Source organism: Canis lupus, chromosome 1 (genome assembly GCF_048164855.1).
Source record: "Canis lupus baileyi chromosome 1, mCanLup2.hap1, whole genome shotgun sequence".
Classification (NCBI taxonomy): domain Eukaryota; kingdom Metazoa; phylum Chordata; class Mammalia; order Carnivora; family Canidae; genus Canis; species Canis lupus.
The window spans coordinates 42,546,211-42,573,970 of NC_132838.1; the positions used below are offsets into that span (position 1 = coordinate 42,546,211).

The 27,760-nt window shown below is 41.1% G+C and overlaps 1 protein-coding gene across 1 annotated transcript in view; it reads left to right on the plus strand.

Moving 5' to 3' along the window:
* The window catches only part of AKAP12 (A-kinase anchoring protein 12), a 96,755-nt gene that overhangs the window by 40,315 nt on the left and 28,680 nt on the right, over positions 1–27,760 (plus strand). The window contains exon 2 of the mRNA XM_072827844.1: positions 13,792–13,906. Coding sequence (XP_072683945.1) covers positions 13,792–13,906 — 115 coding nt within the window. The remainder of the gene's footprint in view (positions 1–13,791; positions 13,907–27,760) is intronic.

Consider the following 27,760-nt stretch of genomic DNA (forward strand, 5'->3'; position numbering starts at 1 on the left):
GATCTACCCTGTGTATCTTGCAGGTGCAACAACTCAAAAGGGAAAAATAATCTGTCTTGGACATTTATGATGTCATTACACTCGAAAATATGCTTTAGGGACACCTGGGTGGCTCAGTGGTTGAGCATCTGCCTTTGGCTCAGGGCATGATCCTGGGGTCCTGGGATTGAGTCCCTCATTGGGCTCCCAGTAGGAAGCCTGCTTCTCCCTCCATGTCTCTGCCCCCCTCTCTCTCTGTGTCTCTCATGAATAAATAAATAAAACCTTAAAAAAAATGCTTTAGGGATTCATAGCCTGAGATGTCTAACATGGCCAGATCTGGAGAGTCCACCATCAACTCACTAACCAACCGATGTTAGGTGCCTACTACGGTTAAACATGGAAGTTCAGCATTGCTTGGAAGCTTAACAAGAAAGTAATTAACTTCAGAGTGGAGCTTGATTCCTGTCCTTGAATTGTTGGGTTGCTTAGTCTGTTTCAACCAAGCGGACACACCAGTTCAATCATTGTTCCCTTGATTATCTGTATTAGAAAGGTTATATCAGTGATGTAACCTAATATAAGTAAGATCACATTTTCTTGGTTTAAGGGAAGACTTGGAGATAAAGAACGCAGTTAAAGTTCAATCTTTACAGTTCTTTTCTGGTTCGTGGGGCTGAGCAGTGACTCTTAGCCAGGAGTGTTAGGACCACCACCCAGAAGCAGCACGTTTTGGAGTAGAGGATACCAGGAATGCCTCATGCCCTGCAATTCCAGCACATAGTGTCCACATAGGAGGATGCTGGTGCTGTCAGCACGTCAGGATCCATCGCCTAGGATTCACATGTTACTTTAGTTGTTTTATTGAGCATCTCTCTGTTCTAAGTCCGATACAGATCTAAATGTTAAGGGAGCTCCAGACATTCCCAGGTAGGCCTATCACGTACTGGAATTCTGGTAGACCATCCTCACGCAGTGAATCACTGTAGTTGGTAGGTGGTACTTTTTATTTCCCTCATCTCAAGCAGAGATCTTATAAATTCCCTTTGTCTGAAATCAGCATGGTTGATCTCTCCCACCTCACCAGATTTAGAGCTTTGTTTTCTTTCACATACTTTCCCAGAGAACTGAAGATCTTTAATATTTTTTAAAACAACTGTAACTTTTTAAAGTAGGGGAAGATCTGACTGAAAAAACAGATTGCATTTACCCTGGTGTCTTTAGTTACAGGGGCTGTTCATGGATGTGGCTCAAGGGTTCTGTGGGCAGGTCGTTTAAGAAAATGTTACCATGGGGAGCTTGTCTGGCTTAGTCTGCAGAGCATGTGATTCTTGGTCTCAGGGTTGTGAGTTCGAGCCCCACACGGGGTGTAGAGATTACTTAAAAATAAAATCTTAAAAATGTTACAATGATTTCCTCCTTAGAGGTTCAGAGTATACACCATAAAGATTGCCTAAATTTAAGCAGATATGCTTAACTTTGTCTAGATTACAGTCTTCTAGGATGATTTGAGCCCAGAATATTACTATATTATATTATAATATAGTAATATATACTATATATATTAGATAATGCCTGGCACACTGATGTTGATACATCTCGTGTGCTGATACTCTTGGGTACCTGTTTGAAAAATGCTGATCTTTGAGATTTAGAGACCTAATTTATACTTAACATTCCCAATAAAGGGATCACCTAGAGTGGCCCAGGCCTTGAGATTTACATAAACAACATGAGATACATTATTTTCCATTATTTTTAACCACTTAAATATTTGAATACTAGCATGCAGTTGAATTAATTGTGCATGCTAAAAGCAACCTGGTGATTTTAATGGATTTCTCTTTACTTTCATTCTTTCTCATGCCCAGGGGTGACTCTGGGTTATTCCTCCTGAAACTACATTAAGGACTTGAATGAATTTTGCTGATAATTACAAGAAATAGGGACAGTGACTGTAGACTTTGTATTTGTATATATCCCCTTCGCAAAGTGGCATCTAAGGACCCACAGATTCAATGTGCTGTGCAGATAATCCAGAATCTAAAATTGTAAGCATTGAAATCTCCGAAGCATGGACTGTCCGATCGTGTGTGTTTTTGTGTAAGGCTGGAGAGAAGGGAGCCACATTAACTCTAGATGATAGCGATGAGACCCCTAACCCCCTTTGCTGGGAACTTCAGATTAATTCAGTTTGGTTTAATGTCACCAACCAGGAAGGAGATACTTTTGTTTGTTGGGTTTTTTTTTGTGAATATATGAGTGGGAAGAAATGACATGAAATTGGGGACACCTGGGTGGCTCAGTTGGTTAAGCATCTGCCTTCTGCTTGGGTCTCCATCCCAGAGTCCTGGGATGGAGCCCCATGTCAGGGTCCCTGCTCAGTGGGGAGTCTGCTTCTCCCTCTTCTGCTGCTGCTCCCCTCTGCTTATGCTTGCTTCCTCTTTCTGTCAAATAAATAAATAAATCGTTTAAAAAAAAAATAGCATGAAATTAAAAGCCAGCAGAGAGAGGTTTTATTTAAAGATCAGAAGCTTCAGGGCATCAGTATTTTAAGAAATAGAATTGCTGCCACACTTTTTAGGAGAGCCTCTTTCAGGAGGAAAATTGGGATCAGAAAGATCTCCAAATGTCACTTCTCAAAGATAAGGACATTATTATTATTATTATTATTATTATTATTATTATTTATTTTGAGAAAGAGAGAGCTTGGGTGCAAGGGGGAGGGGAGAAGGAAAGGGGCTGAGGGAGGAGAGAGGGAATATTAAGCATATCCTACCTGTCTCCCTGCCCTTGCTGAGCAGGGAGCCATGACCTCACAACCCTGAGGTCAGGACCTGAGCTGAAATCAAGAGTCCGTCACTTAACTGAGTCACCCAGGTGCTCTTCTCAATTTCATGTGGTTTGAAGAGTTTTGGTGATACCTCTGAAACTTGAGAAGCAGGTCATTTTCTCTCTTTAAAAAGCCTTGCAAGTTTTAAGGTCTTCTTTTTTTGTTTTGTTTTGTTTTGTGGATTATCTTGCATCCTTTCTAAATCCAAGGACTATAGAATAATAAACACCCACATACCCATCATTTAGTTTCAGCTGTGATCAACATTGTACTGATCTTATTTTGTCAAATTTTATTTTTTATTTATTTTTTAAAAGATTTTATTTATTTGAGAGAGAGAGAGAGCATGTGCCTGTGCAAACTGGGGGGGGGGGTGGGCAGAGGGAGAGGGAGAAGCAGGCTCCCCACTGAGGAGGGAGACCTGTATAGTCTCCATCCCAGGACCCTAATATCAGGACCTGGGCTGAAGGCAGATGCTTAACCAACTGAGCCACCCAGGTGCCCCAATCTTACTTTGTCAAGTAAGATTGACATACTTTATTTGCTTATCTTAAATACAAGATTGTTTGTCTGCATCATCATTATAGACCTAACGGTTGAAGACTTCATAAAATAACATGACCACATTATTATTGTCAGACTACAGAATTGACAACTTTTTTTTGGAATCTTAAAGAAAACCTTTAAAAATCATGTTACCACTCTTCTTTTCATAAGATTTGTTTTTGCATCCCAGAGCTGGACTGTCCCTAGGGTAGAGTGCTTTCATACCCAGACAGAGGAGCATCGTAAGGCTGACTTGTTAGAAAGCATGGCTTGTAGGGGAGGCCATAGAGAGATTAAATAATTCAGTCCAGTTAGCTCACAAAAATTAGGACTATGGCTCATCTACAATTTTTATAAATATAGATTAGTGATGGAGTCATCAGTTTCCACATTTAGCCTTCAGCTTATTTCTAGAAATTTAAAAATAGTTTGGGAAATTCTATTTGTCCTTGTGTTTAAATAAAAAGGAGAGATGAAATAGTTTCACCATATTCAGTTGTGAGCTGTTTGGACAGTTTGGTTTAGAGTAAATTGGATCCATGGCTGTTGACAGTCATAAAAATGGTCAACTTTTTTTTTTTTTTACTTTTATGTAAGTTCTCAGCCCAAAATGAGGTTTGAATTCACAACCCTAAGATCAAGAATTACATGCTCTACCAACTGAGCCAGCCAGGCATCCCAAGATGGTCAGCTTTTTTTTTTTCTTCTAAGACTTTATTTACTTTTTCATGAGAGACACACAGAGAGAGGCAGAGACGTAGGCAGAGGGAGAAGCAAGTTCCCTGTGGGGAGCTGGATCTAGCAGGACTGGATCCGAGGACCCCGGGATCACACCCTGAGCCAAAGGCAGACACTCAACCACTGAGCCACCCAGGCATCCCAAGATGGTCAACTTTTTAAGCAGTGTTGGTAGACGGGCACATTAATACCATGCAGCTCTGTGTGGTGGGGGGTGTCCTGTACAATCTTATTCTCACAGTAGGATAAGTTGCCTTTGCTTCCAGACGGTCAGACCAGCCAAGAACCCCAGGCACAAGAGCCGATATTTCTTTAGTCATTGTTTCCTTGTGGCCAAGTCTTTTCCAAAGCTATGGCCCTCCTACTGTAGTGGTGCCCTGTGTCCTGAGCTGCAGCCCCATTTGTGTGCAAGATTGGGTAGAGTGAGATGCTGTCTCTGTACACAGCTGTTTCTAATTTTGTTAGATCCCCTTGTCCTTTCAAATCTAATGCTGCCAATTCCAACACCATCCTCACTACAAACACAAGAGTTTTGAAAAGGTGGCCTTCGTATGATATAAAAATACTGAAATAGAATGCATACCTTGATTTGTACAAGTGGACTGAGACTCACACAGTAGTTTCCGGGAGGTTTTCAATTGAGGAAAACTTTCTTAGATATTTATTTGACTCATCAAACAGTCTGAAAATTGAGATGATCATAGTCCACATTTATAATTGGGAGAATGAGCAAGGTCCCTCAGCTGATGAGAACCATGCTGTGCCGTCTGCTGTTTCCTCTGTACTTTTTATGGTTAAAAAAAAACAAAAACAAAACAAAACAAAAAAAAACAACAGTACAAAACACTCCAGTGTCTCCTCCATTTAGTCCCTTGTGTAAACTCATTGCCCCTCTTTTCCCACCCAGAGCATTAGGAAATTAGAGCATTGGCAACCTTCATGCTAGATGTGTTAGTGCAGAGCATGGCCCAGTCAGGAAGAATTCTTAAAGCTTTCATTTTAGAAATGGGCCTGGGACAAATAGTTCTTTCTAGATCATAATTGTTGACAGCAAATGGTATAATAAAAACAGGTAAAACTTAGGTTAACAGTTGACTTACTACCAACTTAACATGTGTCAGGGGATGTTCCAAATATCCTGTGAGGTAGGTAAGATAAATTCTTAGCCATTTTACAGAGAAAAGGAGGCAGGAGGGCAGCCCTGGTGGCTCAGCAGTTTAGCGCCACCTTCGGCCCAGGGCCTGATCCTGGAGACCTGGGATTGAGTTGCACATCGGGCTCCCTGCATGGAGCCTGCTTCTCCCTCTGCCTGTGTCTCTGCCTCTCTCTCTCTCTCTCTCTCTGCCTCTCATGAATAAATAAAATATTTTTTTAAAAAAAAAGAAAAGAAAGAAAAGGAGGCAGGAGAGGCTAAAGCCATCGATCAGACTCTGCTTTCCTGGCCACCGCCTGTTTGCTGGCCCCAAGCTACCACGGTTCAGCCTGAGACAATGATGGGGTAATTATAAAATGCTGAATTGAAGTACTTAATCAGGCCCCAGAGTACCCAGCCCTCTACTCTGCTTCTGAGCCCACTGTGTCATCTCACCTTGAGGAGGGAATATGGATTAGTTTGCATGAATAAACTCCTGAAATATGATTTCACTGTTGTTTCTTTCTTAAAGCAGTTCTGTTTTCCCATGAAAATTCATGTGACTGGTAGAAATTAGAATTACAATGCTTCACTGTAAAGCAGAATTTTCTTAGCTGCCTTTTGCCCATGCTAAAAATAAACTGAAACAAAATAACTTGCAAAGGAAAAGCTCTCCCACCACCCAGTTGTAAAAGTAATCATGTTATTTAGGTAAAAAACAGAAAACAAAAAAATAGAAAAATAAAGGATATCATATATTCATAGTCCCTCCCCCAATTTTATTTTGATACGTTAGTATATTAACAGTTTAGTAATGTTGCTACTTTATGGTATGTTCTTATAGATATATGTCATCATTGTGTATAATTGTTTAGTTCGCGTTTTATTTAGGTTGACTATTACAACATAAACCACACCTCCATACTATTGTATTTATTTTTTTATATTTCTTAAAAGATTTTATTTATTTATTCATGAGAGACAGAGCGAGAAAAACAGAGGCACAGGGAGAAGCAGATTCCCTGGTGAGCAGGGAGCCCAATGCAGGACTTGATTCCAGGCCCCTCAGATCATGACCTGTGCAGACACTTAACCGGCTGAGCCACCCAGGTGCCCTACATCTTCATACTATTATATACACTTTGTAGGTACCATTTTTAATACCTAGAAGATTAGGCTATAATCATCCCCCAAATTTTAGATAATTAGAAGAGTTTCTTATTTTATGTTAACTTTTTAAAAATCTTGCATTCCTTCCTCTGTTTTTTGCAGTGACCTTAATTAACTGGGAATTAGACCCATTTCATTACGTAAAGCATCTCCTCTTCTGTTCCTCACTCTCTGACCTGAAGGTTTGTATGGTGTTTAGACTTGGATTTTACAAAGTTTTCTACTTAAATTAGGTTTTGCAAAGCTTTCTGCTTAGATCAGTTTGAAATAAAAATGGTTACTTCATAAAAGGAATGCAAACCTTTTGAAACCCATAATTGTGTTGCTGTTCTGTAAGTGACCTCTAAATTAGAGGGAAACTTTTAGCTTAAACATAACCCAGGCTGGTTGGTATTGTCACGATGACTTGTATTCTTTGCCATTTTTGTGAAACGAGTTGGCTGGTTATTTTCTAAATTAGGAATTCTACACTTAAGAAACTCAGTGCCAGGGCAGATCACTATCGCACTGAGGCTGCGTGTGCAGCGCTGTCACCTGGGTCGAGTCCCAGCTTCTTTACATCCTGGCTCTGTTCCTCTCAGTACCTCTCAGCTTCTGCTTCTATGGCTGCTGTAAAGCAGGGGTGATGATAATCGTTGCCTTAAGGCAGAAGATCAGATTAGCAAATGTATATAAATCCCCTTGTGGGGGGATCCCTGGGTGGCACAGCAGTTTGGCGCCTGTCTTTGGCCCAGGGCACGATCCTGGAGACCCAGGATCGAGTCCCGCGTCAGGCTCCCTGTGTGGAGCCTGCATCTCCCTCTGCCTGTGTCTCTGCCTCTTTCTGTCTCTCTCTCTCTGTGAGTCTATCGTGAATAAATAAATAAAATCTTTAAAAAAAATTTTAAATCCCCTTGTGAAATGAGTCCATGCTACATGCATTAATGTATCAGGGGCCTCTGGTAGCTTGCTGTAGAGCTGTGATATTCTTGGCTCTGTCTTGGTCAATATATATATTTTAAAGATTTATGTATCTATTTCAGGGAGAGAGAGAGAGAAAGAGAGAATGCACCAGGTTGAGGGGGGAGAGTGGAAGAGGGGGAAGGGGAGAGAGGATCCTCCAGCTGATTCCCTACTGAGCATGGAGCCTGACCTGGGGCTCAGTCTCATGACCCTGAGATCATGACCTGAGCTGAAATCAAGAGTCAGATGCCTAGCCTATTAAGCCATCCAGGCGCTCCAAGTCTTGGTCAATATTTTTGATAAACGGTGTGGCTGAGGACATTATTAATGATCACATTTGGAGATCATACAAACAGAGGAGTGAAAGCTGTATGAGAGCAGTTTGGCCCATGGCTCAGATGATCTGAAAAGATTTGTGAATCCTGGAAATCCAGGATTAGCATGTTTATAGCCAAGAATCTGTGGATTTTAGGGTTCAAAGTATTTTCAGCTTTGCACTGATAGAGTGAGTAAAAAGGAAACCATGCCTTCACATGATACGTATCAGTTATACCTCTTAGTAAAAAAACTCTCTTTCTCAACACCTTTCCAAAGGGGAAAACAAACAAGTCTACAAAGGCAGATTTTATGTAGTGTTATTATTACAGAGTTTTGTTCTGTTTTGTTTAAATGCTTACAGAGATCATAGGAAGTCCTCTCCTCCCCTTGTACCCTCCCTCCCTGTTAGTGGGACATTTCTGTCTTATTTTAAACACATGAAAGGATCAAACATTCTCCATGGCTTGCTTTTCCCACTTAAACTGGAGACATCTACCCATATCAGTGTCTAGATTTACTGCATTCCCTTTGGTGCTGTTACCCAGATTGTGTGTTGTACATCACTGTACCTATGCCTGCATAAGTATGTAAAGCCATATCTATTAGAATAGTGTGGGGGATGGGGTGCCTGGGTGGCTCAGGCGGCTAAGCATGTGACTCTTGATTTCGGCTGAAGTCATGATCTCAAGGTCATGGGATCGAGCCCCACAGCAGGGCTCCATGCTCAGCGGGGAGTCTGCTTGAGGATTCTCTCTCCCTCTCTCTGCCCCCTCCTTCCTGCTCACACATCAGTGCTCTCTCCCTCTTAAAAAAATAATAGTGTGGTGGGGTGGGCATGCATATTTATACTGTTCATAGCTTATTTCCAAATCGCTCTCTAAAGACATTGTATACTGATTTATTCTCTGATGTTTTCTTCTGTTTGACATTTTTAAAGGTTTACCTTCAAAAACACTCCCTATTAGAATGAAGAAAAAGACATTGAAGAGTTTTCTTTACAGATTCGTCAGGGATTTAAAATACTGCTCCTTCCACCCTCCCCCAGATAAGGGTGCCTGGCTGGCTCAGTCAAAAGTATGCAACTCTTGATCTTGGGGTCATGAGTTTGAGTCCCACGTTGGGTATATTTATTAAATTTTAAAAACTTAATAAAACAAAATTCCCCCCAGATAATCTTTTTTATTCTGATCATTTGTTTGTGTGTCCTTGTCATATTGACTTACTTCTGATTGGTCCTACCTACATCCATATAACAATTCTAGTTCTTGCATTTTGCCAGAATTATGCTGATCAGAGCCTCATTTACTATGTGCACAGCAGGATTGTGAGGCCAGTCCCAGCTGTGCTGGTCATCCAGTGAAGATGTAGACAGAGTATCACTTTTGTGGTGAAAGTTACTTAACCAGGCTCCTCTCTTCTTCCCCCAACATCCTGAGAGCTGTCAAGAACTCATCTGTTTTGCTCATAGTTTAACTCCCTCATTAAAGAGCTTAACACTCCTCATTAAAAAGCTTAATACTCCTGGAGCCCCTGGGTAGCTCAGTAGAGATTCAGACATTTTGATCTCGGGGTTGTGAGTTTGAGCCTCTGTTGGGTGAAGAGATGACTTAAAGATAAAATCTTAAAAAAAAAAAAGGGGGTGGTGGTGCCCAAATGGCTCAGTTGGTCAAGTGTCCAACTCTGGATCTCAGCTCAGGTCTTGAGCTCAGGGTTATGAGTTCAAGCCCCATGTTGGGCCTCATGCTGGGCATGGAGCCTACTTTGAAAAGCAAAAAAAAAAAAAAAATCTTGATACTCCTACTGTTTCCTCTGCTCATAGCAAATTGTGGGGAGTCCTGTGGAGGAGGAAGAGGAATGGAGAAGTCTGATTTTTTTTTTTTTTTTTTCTGCAATGCTTTGGCTGCCATTTTGGATATTCTCTGTTGTTCATAGAGCAATGAGAGGAAAACACGGTGCTGGAAACATTGAGATTCTTTTTAAAGCTTGTTGAGTTGTAATGTGGTAATACTTTACGGGAATAAACTCTGGCTGACCCACTCAAAGGATATAAGCTTGAAAACATTAAGGGTTTTGATTTGCTCAAAAGAGGCGGTTACCCTTTTTGAAGCACAAATCCAGTGGGAATAGAGGTTTTCTGGTGCTGCTCACTGTGTATAAGTGCAGGGAGCATGTCTTTCAAGTTTAATGTCTATCTCAACAGTCAAGGTTCTATAATTGTGTTTGTCCAAGTGTAAAAGTAAGTACAAAAGGTATGGAGAAATCTGTGAGGAAGCTGCAGAGTGGAAGAGCGGAGACATTTTCTTTCTTGTTTGGAAACTTGAATCCTAATAACTGTTTTCTTCCCTGAATTAGATGGCCTTCATATACTTCATCTGGCTCCAACATTCTCATCCCCTGTCACTAAATTGTGTCCTTAGCTCTCGGTGTTTACCTGGGCATAATTGATAAATAAATCCTTGTCTTCTGTGGGCATTTGAATTACAGACAAAAGAGAATGACTGAGGACAAGCCAAATACATATGAAAAAACATGTATTTCTCAGGGCACTGTGGCTCAGTTGGTTAAGCGCCTGACTCTTGGTTTTCTGCTCAGGTCATGATTTCAGGGTCATGAGACTGAGCTCTGTGCTCAGTGGGATATTCTCTCTCTGCCCTTCCCCCACTCTCTCCTCTCAAATAAAATGTAAAAATATATATTCTTCCCTTTTTACAAATGCTTATGAATATATATAAGCATAAAGACAAAAGGGACTTTAATGTTAAGGGACAGTGGGCTTGGTTTCTTACAATTTGAGGTGACTTTAACTTACTGATGACTCTCAGAAGCACCTGGATCTTTAACAATAGTATATAAATGTTTGGGGGTGGGGAAAAAAGAAAACACTTTTTTTTTTAGATTTTATTTATTTTTTATTCATGGAGATACACAGAGAGAGGCAGATACGTAGGCAGAGGGAGAAGCAGGTTCCCCGTGGGGAGCCCCATGTGGGACTCATCCCAGGACCCTGGAATCATGACCTGAGCTGAAGGCAGATGCTCAATCACTGAATCACCCAAGTGCCCCAGAAAACACTCTTTTTGTCACGAAAAAGTGAATTATCCATCTATATGGACATATGAGATTTTGAAACAGCATCTCTCTAAATGAAACTCAGAATGATGGAGATAATCCAAATATGGTTAAGAATGAAGTCCTAATTTTGTGTGTGGAGTGTGGATGTGTCATGGGCTTTGAATGCTCACTGGAGATATCACCTGCTTTGAATGCTCACTGGAGATATCACCTGCGGGGGTCAAAGCTTGAGTTGTCCCCTTGCTTTGAGACCCAAGCTATGCGTATAATAAAATTGGCTCAAAACTCAGTTTTTAATAATGTCCTTATCATCAGTTGTCTGTTACCAGAGTTGATTCATCAGGTGCCTTTTGGAAGTAGAGACAGATGCACTGTGGTCACTGGGAAAAACTAATCCACAGTGATCAACTTTGTATGTAAGGAGGGCTAGCAGGTGATCTCAGTTTTTAAGATTCATTTGATGTCATTTAATGTGCTTTGTTATATGTATGTAACATTTAAGGGCAGAAGAAAGTTTGTGCCTGTATCCTATAGGCCTTTCACATTTAAAGACACTCAATTTGGCTCTGGATATGAGATATCTTGAGTTTGACAATTCATAAAGAAGTATGAGACCTCTTTCAAGAATTGTAGAAATTTTGTAGGACTCTAGGGGATCCCTGGATGGCTCAGCGGTTGAGCGTCTGCCTTCAGCCCAGGGCATGATCCTGGAGTCCCGGGATTGAGTCCTGCATCGGGCTCCCTGCGAGGAGCCTGCTTCTCCCTCTGCCTGTGTCTCTGCCTCTTTCTCTCTCTCTCTGTGTCTCTCATGAATAAATAAAATCTTTAAAAAAAAAAATTCTGGGATCCCTGGGTGGCGCAGCGGTTTAGCGCCTGCCTTTGGCCCAGGGTGCGATCCTGGAGACCCGGGATCGAATCCCACGTCGGGCTCCCAGTGCGTGGAGCCTGCTTCTCCCTCTGCCTGTGTCTCTGCCTCTCTCTCTCTCTGTGTGTGACTATCATAAATAAATTAAAAAAAAAACTGTTAAAAAAAAAATTCTGTAGGACTCTAAACTCTGTAAAACTTCAGAATTCTGTTTCCTAAACAAGGAGCATTGTTTATTGCATTGAAAAATTGAGGCATTAAACCTGCTTTCTCATGATCCCCATTTGGTTTGCCATATCATGGTGTGTACATCAGTGTTTCTTAGGTTAGAGTCATTGGGTTTCCATGCATCCGATGGTAATATGTGTTTCTTGCTTTCCTTCTCTGGTTCTCCTTCATGTTGTTAATCAAATCTGAGTCTGACATACTAACATAACTAGCAATTTTTAGTCCAGATACTCTTAAAGGCTGACATTCTTGCTAATGGGCGTTGTGGAGACCTCCCCCCCCCACCTTGCTTTTGTCCTTAGGTTTCATTTAAGACTCCTCTATCTTTCATATTTTGGTAAGAGAAGACTTAAAGTAGAAATGTAATCCAAGGATTCTGTCTAATAAATAGACTCAGCATGCACATTTTGAAGCCAACTATTCCATCTGTAGAGTATGTATTAAAGTACAGTGGTATTATTTCAGGAAGCAGCTCATGTTGAAGGGCAACTTTGCTGGGAGCTGGGAACAGCCAGGTGAAATCAATTTAGCTCAGTTCTAGTCTTCTGGATTGACGGTCTTGAACTTGCTATCCCCTCAAGACTCTGATCAAAGTCAGTGGTTTGGCCAGTGTGCTCCATTAGCCTCTAAACAGCATGGAATGATGCCAAGTGGAGTGCCGTGGCTTTGAGAGTTCCTTGGAGTTGGTAGGTCCCTGGACTATGGAATACTCTAAATGGCATTTTATCATTATGCATAGCAACAAGCCCTTCAGCAATCTGTAGTGTTGTGAGAAAAGCCTGGAAATAGTTGGTGGTGAGTGGTGGCCTTTGGGCTATGGTGCCTCTATTCTAGGGTGTGGGACCTGTGGCCAGCCAACCCCCACCCTCTGTGATCACACTGAGTTCCAGTGTCCTCTTCTGTAAAATGGAAATACTTCCCCCGTCCATATTGGTTTTGATAAAATGGTAAGTGTGCATGAGCTCTAAAGCTTTGTCGAAATCCTTATCCTAATGGTTATTGTACTCTTTTTGTAATAGCCTTAAAACTTTTTACCCATATTCTCAGGATTTACAAAATGATGTAAGGGCATATCTCATGTCTACTGTTTTTGCAACTGAAAACATCCATTGCACAGGTTATCTTGGGGGTAGAGGACAACTGACCATTTTAGTGATATTTTAAGGAAAGAACAAGGACTCACAGAAGCACAAGTTACCCATCTCTCTTTCTTCTCTTGTCTCTGGGTACACTGATCTTTGATCCTTGGGATTCCACATTTGCCTCCTTTCCTTGCTTCCCCTGTACCCTTTCTCACACGCCCATTGTGTGGGAACTTAGATCTAGCTTTGTCTGTACTTCCTCCCTCTCCAGACATCCCATAGGTTAGGGCTCCTCTATTGTGACTTGTATATATTCCTCTGTTATGAGTCAAGACCATTTCCCTAATTGTTTATTTACATGTCTGTCCTTTTGTCTGAGAAGGACATATTGTCACATAAGTATATTTTGGTCAAATATGCATACCTTGCATCACAAGGAAGTGTTGTTTAAAAGAAAAACAATTAAGGAGACTCCACACTGGGCTACTTGTCCATCACTGGGCTTGAGCTCACGACCATGCAGTGCCAGTAAGAGGTGAGAATCAAGAGTCAGTCCCTTAACCAACTCTGCTACCCAGGTGCCTTGAAAAAACAATTTTTAAAAGTCTACTTTTCATAGTCTGTAAGCTCAAAGGGGCTGGGACCACACCTGACTTACTCCTTGTTGTATCTTGAATAGGCCTGGAATGGTGAGTTTGTCTATTATGGCTTTTGGATGAGTGGATAAAGGAGTGGTGTGCTCATTTACCCAGACACAAAGCCCTCACTGCTGGTTAGTAGCTCCTGGGGTACCTTTTGTAATGTAGCTGACTCATTCAGACTAATGCAAGACTTAAATCTTCATTATCACTGAAAGTAAGTTTACATGGTTTTGTGTTCCCTGTAGCTTCTGCAGAAGAATGGTCAGCTGTCTAGTGCCAACGGCTTAGCTGAGGAAGAAGAGTTCAGCCCCCAGGAGGGAGCCCTGAACGGCCAGGAGGAAGAAGTCACTGTCACAGATGGTAAGTGCCTTTTCAGGCTCTGGGCAGAAGCAGGGAGGGACTGGGGGACTTAAAACAGATGCTATGAATCCACCGGAAACAATAAAAACAGGCCTGGTTGGACCATACGATGTCCCACCTGGGGGCAGATGGTGTGGACAACCAAAACAATCCATTGGTTATAAAAGGATAACCTTTTGGGTGGCCTCTACACTCAGGTATAAGAAGTTCTGTCAAAATTTGGGTAGAGGATATGAAGTCATGTTTCATCTTTCTTAGACATTTTTGTCTGGGACTTAGGTTGGATTTTTTTTTTTTTTTTAAATAGTTGTCTCTCCTACTTGTCTGGCGTCGATGTGAATTCTTGTTGGAAACTTCAGAATCGTGGTTGCCTTTAAGAGTCAGTAGCTCTCACTCTGGCGAGTAGCCTGCTCCCTTGCATAGATTTGTCTAGAAGTGTATATTTCAAGGCGTATGCCTCTCTGCCCAAACTAGGATATGCTGAGTGTTATTTGTTTTAGCTCTTGAGCCTAGAGGCCCTGTGGTGGTAGTTATTGGAAAGTGAATCTTTCACCACATTGTCACCAGTTTGAGTAGACTCACGTGAAGTCACGGGACCACAAATAGGGTCATAATCAAGCACCTTGATTGATAGGTCTTTATATAAGGGCCACAGGTTGAAGAAGAAATTTTCTTTGTTCATCATTCCATTGAATCAAACAAAGGAATAATTTAACAACCACTATCGAGGATACATAAAATGGTGATTTGGCATGGGGTGAAGTGAGCCTTCATGCAACGTGAAGAAGACAGATGAAGGAGAAAGTCCCATGTGAGGAGACTGGCCATTGCTTTGGTTCAATGAGACTCTCCTAACATGTGGAACCTGTTTCTCTTCTTGTTCAATGCCCCCATGGAGCTGCTTCCAGCAGCGAGCTGCTTTTGAACTTGGTGGGAAGACTGATCTTTATATAACACCACAGGAATAATATAAAGTTAGAAATATATACAGTCTCACAGAAGGGAGGATTTGCATGACCTGGTGTGAAAGTTTCAAATAATCTCCACCAAAAGAATTGGAATGGCCCCAACTCAAATTCCAAAATCCCGTGCTTTGTCCTTCCCATGGCAACTTTTGAATCCAGCCAAGCCACAGCAGTTCTGGAGCTTTCTATGGCCAAGCCACTGTGCTCAGTGCTGCAGGGAAAATGAACAAACTGACAAACAGCCCACCATTTACCCATCGCAGGGGACAGGAAGCGGGTCTGTAGAAGGATATGCAAGATAAAAGGAAGATTAAGACAAGGCAACGTGGTGGGTATCAAATGAATTTTGCAAGAAGTGAGAGCTGCTCAGAGTTCTGGTGGTGCAATCCTTTGGGGTCAGATGGTGGGTAAGATCTGGGGACTGAGGGGAGATAAGGGGCTTAGATTTGTTGCCAAGGGATGCGAGCCAAAGTGAGAGTAATAACAGCCAACACTTTGCAAGCTTTTACTATGGGTCCTGGGAACTGTGCCTTTTGTGCATTTTGGTCTTTAATGAGGTAGGTCATATCAGTGTCAAAAGATGCAAACCCAGATCAGCAGATGTCCAAGCATGAGCTCTTAACTGCTGTGCCTTCACTGTGCTGGGCATGTCTATAGGCTTGTCTTTTGTGACTGAATCAGTTGAGCAGAGTAGAATGAAAACCCAGAAAAGCCAAGTGTAACAGGGCTATGAAAGCAGAGTGCACCTGGGGAAGTATTTGGTAGCAATGTGGGATCACTGTCATAGGCCACCAAGGGAGCCCCTGGGTCAGGCAGGCTTCCTATATGACACTGATGTATGCGATTGATAACAGAAGGTACAGAAGAAGGAGCAAGGACGGGCCTTAGCAGACGAGTAATTCCATTGTCTCCCTGAGCTGACCCAGGCTTCTGATCATGGCCTTGGCGCTCTGAGCAAATATCAAATACCTCTTGCAAGAAGAGTGGTAATTAATATACCTTGCCCTTAAAAAGATACTGAAAAGTTTCCTTGTCACCTAGGAAATGACTGGTGGGTGTCCTAGAGCTGCAGAGGCCACCACCCGAGGCTCTGCCTCTAGGATGAGCTTTTACTGTTTTGGGCAGAGCTGTTATTCCATTGGCTCATTAGGGTCTGCAATAAGCTTGGTACATGTGGTTTTTCTTCTCCCTTTTGCTTGGATAGCATTGTAAATACAGATAGTCTTTATGTTAAATTATTTAAAAATTTGTTCATACTTTAATTTTTTAAAATATTTATTTATTTATTTGAGAGAGAGTGCATGTGAGCAGGGGAAGGGGCAGAGGGAGAGACTATCCAGACTGACTCTCGCTGAGTGTGGAGCCTGATGCAGGGGTTAATCTCAGGAGCCAAGAGATGAGGCCCGGAGCCGAATCCAGGAGTTGGACACTCAACCGACTGAGCCACCCAGGGATCCCTTTTTCATGCTTTTGACTGCAGTGATAGCCTATGGTTAGATTTTATGCTTGTTTATAGAAATGCATTCTACACAGAAGCTTACTATATTGTAAATGAAGGCATAATTTTAGTATGTAGCACTGTCAACAGCAGTAAGAATAGATCTGACCCATCTTGTTCCCAGGAGGATGGACCAGCAGTAGAATTTGGTCCTGCCATACATGGATCAATTAATGGGAGAAAGCTATGAACAAGGAGTATTCTGGCTAGAAAGTTTTTTATTTAAAGTGGCCAAATCTATTTAGAGAAAGCCAGCTGTGAAAATATCTTCTTACCTTAACCTTCTTGCTTTGTTTCTGAAACCAGACATACTGGTAATTCAGAACCAATCATCTTCCTACAATGAAAGTACAATCCTGTTTCCTTGTAAACTTTCCTCAAATGACAGAAGAAAGAAACTGCTTCCTAAATTTCTTTTCATCTGTGCAACAGGGTTAGATACGTATACAGGGATTCTGGAGTGGACTTGAAGATTATATAATTCCACGGGCCTTCTTTTAGAAAGTACACAATCAGGGTTGAGAACAAATAATTATTAAAATGAAAACAATTCACAACAGATTACATTAGCCTTGGAGATTTGTCCTTCTGAATTCTTTTCAGGTGGTTTACCGTTTATCAAAAGTCCCTCTGTAGAACAGCAGCCTTTTCCCAACTAGAAAGTTCTTTCATGCCATGCTATTCCTGGCGTTCACAGGGGTCACATAAGTGCCATTTTTTTGTGGCAAATCTGCTTCTGTTGAAAGATTTTTTTAAAAAGCCCTTTCCTTCCCAAATTGCCATTTTTCTATAGTCTGTAGCTTTTAGATTTTCTAGGAATTAATGCCTCAACAGGAATGATTCTTAAAACATTACATGTTGGTCAAGGCCCAATTTTAGATTTAAAACTTTGCAAATTTAAACTTTTAGATTAAAAAAAAAAACCCTTAACTTTAGTATCTGTTGCATGGATTTTTTTTTCCAAACAGATGGGAAAATTCAATATCACAAAATCAAAAAACTTAAGACCTTCTTTATTTGGATAATAATAGTTTTCATTAAATAAAGTGCCTTCTCAACTTTTTTGCCATATGCAAATAATCAAGTAATTGTTTCAGATCTTAATTTTAATTTACCATTTACAAGGCAATTATTTGTTTCATTTTTGAGATTCACCTTTCTGCAAAGTAGACAGAAGAGATATTATAAAGCCAGTGAATGTCATGATTCCTCCATCTTGTCAGGTCACATTTATTAAAAGTAGCAGCCAGCTAACCAGATGGACAGGCTTTGTTAATGCTGATCAGGATGGCGAGAAATGGTGATGTCGGGTGGCTTAGTGGGTTAAACATACAACTTTTGATTTTGGCTCAGGTCATGATCTCAGGGTCATGAGATTGAGCCTTGCATGGGACTCCCCACTCAGCAGGAATTCTTCTTGAGATTCTCTCCCTCTCCCTTTCTCTTTCTCTCTAAAAGAATCAATACATCTTTTTTTAAAATGTGGCGAGGAAGGTTACTACTTGCAAGTAGGAGGCAATCCTGGGAAACACCCTCTCAACTCCCAAGAAAATTTCAAAAACAAGGAGACACCCAAATGGACAGAAGTCTTTAAGAGAATGTGTGTCCTTACATTCTGCAGGATTCCACTTTTTCTACATCTGGATACTATTCCCCAGATACAGTAACAAAAATGCTATCTAGCAGCTTAATTTGCCCTATTATAGAGAATATCATTTTCCTCATGGTGTTTAATGTCACTGTCTTAGCTTTTATTAAATCTGCTGTTTGAAACCTACCAGAGTCTGGTGTTTAAGTGCCTTTGGGATATGGGAAGGCCGAAAGGTTATTTACTGCCAAGTGATCACAACCCTCCCTGTGGACCTTGTTACCTTACAGAAAATCCATTCTGGAGTTACTGGTAGTTCTTTGCTTTTTTGATCGTTTAATACCTTTATCTGGACAGTGAGTACCTAAGATCCTTTCCAGGTCTCTGTTAGAAGATGACCCTCCCCACCCCCATACTTGTTCTTCTGTGAGAGGCTACACTCTTCAGCTGTGAAGAAATACAGATTCCGTAGCTTTTCTATTTCAATTTGTGACATAACTGGTACCCAGTTAGTATCCTCATGAAGACATACATGGCCTGTTGCCCACATTACTTACCCTCCATTCTTCCTTTATTTTTTTTCACATCAGTTTTTAACATGTGACATAGGACCTGCCCCTTACCTCCATGTCTGCTAAAATATAGGTGCCACGAGGGCAGAGGTTTCTTGGACTGAAGTGGGAGGTCTATAAGATGGTTCTGTGCCGAATCCCCTAAACAGTGTCTGACACATAGTAAGTGCTTAACAAATACTTGGACCTCATCTCCTTTGGTGCATTAGCACTAGCAAAGTTGGATCCTCTTCCACACACCGTGCTGTGCTCTCACAGGTGCTTACTAGAGGTTATCCAGGTGTTGCCTGGAACCTGCTTGCGATGAAGTGACTCCTAGGAATGTTATCCAATGTGAGTGCTCAACCGACAAAGAGACCCCCCCACCCCCACCCCACTCCCGCTTTGGTATTTCGAATACTGTATTATTGCATGACATTTTCTCAAGCTGTATCCTGTTTTGTAATGTTTTGAAAACTAGGGGAGAGCACTCATGAAAATAAACCTTGAACATCATCAGGAGTCCTGTACTTTGCAGTTCCTGGAAACCAGTTTTTATTCATTCCTTTGCTCTGCAGGAATGTTTTTAGCGTTCCTCTCTAAAATTACTTATGTCATTGACAAATTTCTGGTAACAAATAACTACTACTTTCATCTTTAAAGAAACAGAATTTTTTTTTAGTAATTAACAGTTAACCTAAACAGAGAAGACTTTCTCCTTCCAACTGCATTCAAGTCTGGCAGTCCAATGAACCTTTATTTTTCCTTCTTACTTGGTAAATGGTAGGGGTGTGAGGCAAGAAGGAGGACTTCTGGTCCTCCATGCCCTTAACGTGCTCAGTTCATTCTCAAGAATAAACACTGCTAAGGCTGCTCTAGTCATTTTCTCGGTGACCTTGAATAGAATCTACCCCTTTATCTCACTGACCCATCAGTTTTCATATGTAAAACGAGCATCCTCAGTTATCTCTGAAATTCTAGGACTCAGTAACATCAGTATTGCTAGTAGTATACATAAGCATTGAAAACCAAATGATGGGTTAGCCCTTGAAGTCACCCTGGTGACCTTGGGCAGGTGGGAATCGACCTGATAATTTCATTATGCCTTTTTGTAAAACCACTTTTTAGTCTCATCTCAAAAGTCACCTTCTAGATTTGGGGCCTGACTGGCTCTGTGAGTGGAATGTGCGAGTCTTGATCTCAAGGTCGTAAGTTTGAGTCCCCTGTTGGGAGAAGAGATGACATTAAAAAAAAAAAAAAAGAAAAGAAAAGAAAGAAACCTTAAAAAGTCATCTTCTAGATTTGAAGTTTAAATTTATTAACAAAAAGTTTAAGAGGGGAGAATTTATTCAAGAATGTCTCAATAGGTAATCATTTAGGTATGAAAGAAAGATAAGTAGCTTCATTAATGTGGCAACAAGGTTACATGTCTCCTGCTATATAGGAGATTGGAATCATGTAATAGGATTGGTTATGGCCCCATTCAGTGACAGATATTGATAAATGCCATTATCTATTTGCCCTAAAGACTGTCATTCAATCATAAGTGACTGTGAAGACTGACGTAAAATAGAGTTGCTTTTTTTTTTTTTTTTTTTTTTTTTTAAGATTTCATTTATTTATTTTAGAGAGAGAGCATGAGTGGCGATGAGGGACAGAGGAAGAGGAAAACAGACTCCCCAGTGAGCAGGGAGTCCGACTCAGGGACTCAATCTCAGGACCCTGGAATCATGACCTGAGCCAAAAGCAGATGCTTAACCCACTGAGCCACCCAGGCATCCCTTTCAACCTTTTTAACATGGACGTGCAGTGTCATGTAAGCACAAGGCGGTTATCTTGCTATATTAGTTTGCTAGGGCTGCCACTGTAAAGTACCACAGAGCAGTGGCTTCAACAACAGAACTTTCTGTTCTCAACAGTTCTGGAGGCTGCGAAGTCTAAGTCCATCAGCAGGTGTACTTTCTCTGAGGCCTCTCTTTGGCTTATGCATGGCCACCTCCTGGCTGTGTCCAGGCTTTCCTCCTACATTACTGGCCACATTACTGGCCTCTGTGCATCTCAGTCTCCTTGTACAAGGATACCTATCATTTTAAAAAAGGGCAAAAAAGGATGCCTATCAGGTTGGCTTTCTAAACTTAATCCCTTCTCTAAATAGAGGCACATTCTGATGTGCTGGGCATTAGGCACTTCAACGTATGAATTTGGAGAGGGCATAGTTCAGCCCAGAACACCTGCCTGCATGATTGATTTAACTTTAAAATCTGGTTTAGTGGCCTCAATGGAAGAAAACTTAGAGGTGGTCTAGACCAGGCTCCTGTCCCCACGCTGGAGGATCTTCTGCTTAAACACAAATTTAGGGAGTTTCTCCATAACAGGAAGCCAGTTACTCCACCTCAGGGAAAACATGCCTCCCTCTCACCCCCCAGCTGTTCTCTGTTCCCTGTGCTGCCTTCTGGAACTGCATAGAACAAACTCCCCTCCCTTTTCCACATGGTGGCCCTCTAAGTATTTGAAAACATTTATCCTGTCTTTGCTTTAATCTTTTCTACTTTAGGCAAAACATTTCCAGAGAAAATAAGCTGTCTCACATTTAAAGAAAAATGCTAGGGTTTATTATATATTTGGAGTATGAATGTGCTTGATGGAAGCTTGCCAAGCATAACTGGGTTTCAGTTTCAATATTCCCTCCTTTTAAGAATAATGTCTCCAGCTCTTTAGAACGTGAGGACTTAGTTTGCTTTAGACCACAAATTATGTACTGAAAGAATGGCTTAGAGAGGAGATGAGTACATTGATGGAGAAGCATACAAAGGAGTCTCCTTATCAAGGATGTTGCTAAATGAGCCAAAGACAAGCAGAGTGAAGAAAATGTCAATGGTTATGTATATAGAATGTTGGAATTACAGCCACTCTTTGGGTATTTACCCATCACGAGCTAAAGATGAGAGTAAGATCATCTCCACTTTGCAAGTAATTGCTTGTCACAAATAAATGGAGGATTCTTTAGTTTCCACATTAGTAGCCTCCTGCAGAGCCCTCAACTCAGTGGCCTCACTAAACTCAGTGAATGAACTTTTTACAAAAGAGTAAGATTTTCCTCCTGTGTGTCATATTTTGGCCATAAACATACACCAGTTGCACTAATGTTTCCCTTCGTCACATAAACACATTAGGATTCTCTCAGTGTTGTCTTGATACATGTCTCACTGTTGGAAGCCATTGCCGACCTGCTTCTTAATCCCTGGAATGGCTCACAGTGTCCTTTCTGTCCTTAAAGTCTTCTGAAAGTCTGACAGTGATGGATCTCCTTGTGAATCCATTTGTCACACGCTGGGTTCTTAGGAGTTCTTCCAGCTGAGAAGCCCATGCCCTTCACTTCTGAGAAATTATTTCATACATTCCCCTCTTTTTCCTTTGTTTTCTTTTTGGAATTACTATTATTCAGATTTTAGACCTTCTAGAATGGGCCTCATTAAAACTTTTTTTTTTTGCCTCTGTTATTGATCTTCTGTTTGACTCTTATTTCATGGGAAGATGTGATGTCCTAGAGACTAGATTTCATTTTATTATTTTATTATTAATTGGTAAGAATTAATTATTTTCTAAACATTCATTTTTGAAGTATCTGGTTTTTTTTGGCTATATTATTTTTCTGAGGATTGCTCTGAAAGTTTATTTCTCTGCATAGCCTCTGTCTCTTCCAAATTGCTTTTTTGTCTTTCATAACAGGTGTTTTCATTACATATCTGATTTGGGGGCAGATTTCTCATATTTAAAAATTGATTTGGGGGAGGGCACCTGTGTGGTTCAGTGGCTTAAGCGTCTGACTCTGGATTTCGGCTCAGTTCATGATCTTAGGGTCATGAAATCAAGCCCTGCAGCCGACTCCATGCTGGGCGTGGAGCCTGGTTAAGATTCTCTCTCGTTCTCTCCCTCTGCCCTACACTCCTGCTCCTGTATGCTCTCTCTCTCTCTAAAAATAAATAAAGAAGAAGAAACAATAAAAATTAGTTGATATTTATGTTACTGGGGCAAAACGGCCATCCCTGGATGGTGGTCTGCTTGATCTTAACATGTCTTTACTTGGGCTCGTCAAATTCCCCCAGGAAGACTCGTGTTTCATTGTTCAGGCTCATTTTTGGAGCCTAGGAAGGGAGAGAGTCTGGGAGTGGGGTGCATAAACTCACTTCCTTCTCATGATGGTCTGCTCTAATGTGCCTTCGCGTCTCTGCTTTCTCCACCTCCCACTCCTGTGTCCTGGAGACTAAGTTTCACTCCTGTCATCTCTGGGACAGGTGAATGAAGAGTATCTGGCTATTCCAAGTATGGGAGGGGAAACCTAGGGTCTTTTTTTTTTTAATAAAAATTTTTTATTTGTGGTAAAACACACGTAACAAGATTTGCCATTCTAACCACTTTTAAGCACCCAGATCTGTGGCACTCAGTAAATTGCCATGTATGTACAGCCAACACCACCATCCATCTCCAGATCCCTTTTTGTCTTGTAAAACTGAACCTCTGTACATTAAAAACAAATGTCCAGGCAGCCCAGGTGACTCAGTGGTTTAGCGCCGCCTTCAGCCTGAGGCCTAATCCTGGAGACCAGGGATCGAGTCCCATGTCAGGTTCCCTGCATGGTGCCTGCTTCTCTTTCTCCCTGTGTCTCTGCCTCTCTCTCTCTCTCTCTCTCTCTCTCTCCCCATCTGTCTGTCTGTCTGTCTCTCATGAATAAATAAATAAAATCTTTAAAAAAAAATGTCCCATTCCCTCCCCACCTCCCCAGGCTCCTGGCAATCCCCATTGTCTCTGTCTCTGAATTTGATTACTCTAGGTACCTCCTATAGGAGGAATCTGTCCCTGTCTATAAAGTCTTGAGGCCTAGGTGAGTTGTAATAATGTGACCAGATTTCTGTCCATTTTAAGGCCGAGTAATATTTCATTGTACGTATATATCACATTCTGTTCATCCATTCATCCACGTCTTGGGACTTTTGACCAGTCTTCTTGCTTTAGGTGCCCTGAGGCTTTTGGAGATTTCTGTAGCATAAATTGAGTTACTTTATCCACTGCTAGTCTAGGATGCAGGTATATGGAGGTGGTCAAACCAGTTGCCACTGCAAATTTCTTATCTTTTCTCTGTTTTTCTGACCTTGGAGTTTATGCACTTAGTCTTGGTGATCCAGGAGTATGTTTTCTGGAGGGAGTAAAAGTTAGATATGCTGTTATCTAGAATTTACTCTTTATCTAGACAGTAAATTTTACACTGACTTAAAAAAATTATATACTTCAAACAATCACAGTCTAGATTTGTAGAAAAAGTCATCTTTGTAAGTAAACTGTAATTTATGTGGCTACATATGTGATTAAATGTATTTCTTCTGCAAGTGTCAATTTTTGCTTTGCAATTATTTTTTATGCCAATTTAAATATAGGCTGACCTTTTAAGAAAAAAAAATCATTTAAAGCACTTTCTCGATGTATATGATCACAGTAAAAGTTGGTGGGAAAAATAATAGATTTTTAAACATATTAACTCATGTTAACAAACTAAGAGTAAATGAAAAAGACAAGGTGTACCTACCTATTAAATCTATTTGTTTTATTCCTTGCCATGTAAAGGTCACCAGGAACTCATCTGTAGTCCAACTAAGTTAGGTTTATTTAAGGGCTCAATCAAAGGAAGATTCCTGCACAGGAGCCCAGCTTTAAATTGGAAACTGAGGTGTTAAGGGCCTTTCTGTGATTATCCTAATAATTTCTATCTAGAAGGCTAGGAAATTAAAGATATAGAATTGTCATTGGCAAAGTGGAAGAAAGAGGGGAACACTTGGGGAGCCTGGCTGGGTCAGAGACAGAGCTTGCAAGTCTTGACCTCCGGGTCATGAGTTCAAGCCCCATGTTCAGCATGGAGCCTACTTAAAAAAAAAGAGAGAAAAATGGAAAAAAAGAAAAAGAGGAAATGTTCAGTTATGTTTGAAGTTTCCGAGCTGTTCTTTAGCCACATCTCACTATCTAGCACTTGAAATTCTGCTAATCCTATTTGAGATGTGCTTTGTGAATAAAATACATCCTGGGTTTCAAAGTACAAAAAAAAAAAAAAAAAAAAAGATTGTGAAATATCTCATTAATCGTTTTTTATTTTGAGTATATGTTGCCATAACATTATGTTAATATTGGGTTAAATAAAGCATCATAAAATTAGCCTTGATTTTTTAAAAATTCATTTTGATGTGGCTAATCTAAAATTTGACCTTGTGTATGTGGCTTAGTTGGGGGTTCACACTGCGATTAAGGAGAACAGATGTGGAATGCCAGTGGGTGCTAGGCAGGTCATCACCATTATACCGAGTCTACATTGAGCTAATTTCCCCCACCCCACCCCAACTCCCTGACTTCTTTTGGCTACAACTTTAGGCAAATTAAGATCCTGTCATTCTCTTCTGGAAAAGTGAGAGGAAAAGAAGCTCAGAGTGATTACTTCTAGCACAAGATGATACTTCTCTTCTTAGGATGCATTCCTGAGAAATTGATAATAAAGGGGCATTCTTGCCTTTCCAGAAATATTTTTCAAAGGATTCTTTAAAATGAGGCTTATTGTATTGAAAACAGTATTTCTCCACCTTTTTTTCATTATTGCTCCAGTAAGGGATATTCTTAGATATTTTATTAGCATCCACCCCCCATAACATTTGAATAGCACAAGATGTATGTCAGTTTGTTATGTACAGTATATCTCTTTCTATCTATGCTTTATACACACATAGCCTCCCCATTCTGAACCAGTTTTCTTCCCTTTGGAAGCAATATCACTTGTTGAGAAGTGCGTGGTTTAAAGTGAACTGATAACTAACATTTATTCTGCTTCTAGAACATACTCAGTAGTGCTAATGTTAACTTTCATTTGTATCTCAGAATAACATTACTGTAAGTGATATATTTATTCTCCTATGAGTTGAAGCCCAGAGTTCTCCCAAGTATTGAAGCTTCAATACTTGGCCCCTACCATACAGCCAACAGAGTCAGAACTAGAAGCTTCAGCTTTTGAAACTTTGGAATCCTGTTTTGACAATACTAAAGACGGGTGTTCAGACTTAAGATGAATGGAGGATTTGAACATGAGGCACTCAGCAAAGAATTTATTCCTATTTGTGTATCTTACCGGATTTGGTAGTGAAGCAAGTTTTTCTTATTTCATAATTTTTAAAAATCACACTTTTAAAAAAAGATTTATTTATTCATGAGAGATGCAGAGAGAGAGAGAGAGAGAGAGAGAGAGAGAGAGGCAGAGACACAGGCAGCGGGAGAAGCAGGCTCCATGCAGGGAGCCCGACATGGGACTCGATCCGGGGTCTCCAGGATCACACCCTCTGCTGAAGGCGGTGCTAAACTACTGAGCCACCGGGGCTGCCCTAAAAGATCATACTTTTAATCTGCTGTCAGCTTGCTAATTTCTATATTCCAGTGATTGGAGAGTTGGACCACTGTGGAGTTTTTATAAAATATCAGAGGCATTGCTCTGGGGTTCAAGATCTGGTAGTGCTGGACCACCCTGTCCAACCCAAGCCAGGGGTCAAATGTGCTTGCATTCTAACCATAAAAGCAACAAAGTTGTGGAAGATTTGTAAAATGTAGGAAAATATTGGGGCGCCTGGGGGGGCTCAGTTGGTTAAGCATCTGACTCTTGGTCTCAGCTCGGGTCTTGACCTCAGGGTTGTGAGTTCAAGCCCCATGTGGTGCTTACTTTAAAAAAAAAAAGGGAAAATATTGAGTTGAGATTGCCCATCATTACACTATGGTTGGCTTTCATTATTTTTCTTTCTGGGCTTTGTTCCTCAGCCTCACAGATATATATGCATTTTAAAAAGCAGAATTGGGATTCTATTCAATATATAGTTTATATGGTGTTTTTTTGCCCTGAACAAAGGTGTAGACATACATATCCATGTAGCCATTTTCTTTGTCATTAACTGCTTCAAAGATATTCCTTTTGCCAAATATTCCACCAAAGGGGTTAGAGACACCATTTTCCTACTAGTACAACATTTAGGCTTTTCAAATATTATACACCCCAAGCAATACATATTCTCATACACAAGTCTGTGCTCCTTGTGCAGTGTATTTTATAGAAACAGAATTGCCAAATCAAAGAATATAAAAATGTATGGACTCAATAAAGGGAGAAATAAATACTTTACCTCACTTTTATTATATTTGTATTGAGTCTTTAAATATTTTCCCCTCCCTTTTTTTTTTTTTTTTAAACTGTCTTGTGAAGTGATTTTTAAATCCCCTTTTAGCTTTTCTGTTGTATTATGACAGACCCTTTGAGGGGATGATTTGTCTTGAGGATTTTGAGTCAGAGTAACCATGTCTATATAAACATGTCCAATTCAGCTGGACCATAAAATTCGATTAGCTGGTATTCGTTGGGGTTTATAAAGCATGGAGACAGAGCCCAGCAGAACCTACCCATCCTGCATGTGACTTGCCAACATCATCGAGATGGTGTCTGTGTTCATCTCTTTCAGCAGCTTTGAGCTCACCCTTAGATTGATTATCTTGAAGCCTTTTATTTAAGATTTTGTTTATTTGAGAGAGAGGGAGCAGGAGCAGAGGGAGAGAGAGAAGCAGGCTCTCAGCTGAGCAGGGAGCCTGATGTGGGGCTCAATTCCAGGACCCTGAGATCATGACCTGAGCGGAAGCAGACGCTTCACCCACTGAGCCACCCAGGCACCCCTTGAAGCCTTTTAAAGGAGCCACAGTGGTGACACTCCCTTGGATCTCACCGGCCCTCTTCTTACCAGAGGAGGAGACTTCACAGGTTTTTGGTTGCCTTCCCTCCAACTTTAATGCCACCGTGGAAAAGCAGTGAAAGGGGGTGTAGAGGCCTGGGTTTGCTGTCCACCTCCCCATTTCCCTGGTTCTCATATTTGAGTTTAATATTCAAGCTCCCCTGAAGGCAGCCAGTATCTGTGGTCTTTCTGGTGTCTGGGCCCCTCTGTCCCCTCCCTCTCAGGAAAGAGTAAAGCACTCATCTTTATGGTGGTTATTTGTCTCCTAGTCACTCCCCCACCCCCCCCCATCCATCCCCCTCTCCCCTCCCGGCTGAGGCCTCTTTGAGTTCCTGATCTGTGTCCCTGCTTTGTGTGACACACCAGTCTGCTGTCCACTTCTGCCATCTTTAATCCTCTGCACCCTTGGCTTCTGATGCCACTTACTCCTTGATTGTCTCTAATCTCTGTCCATGTTCCA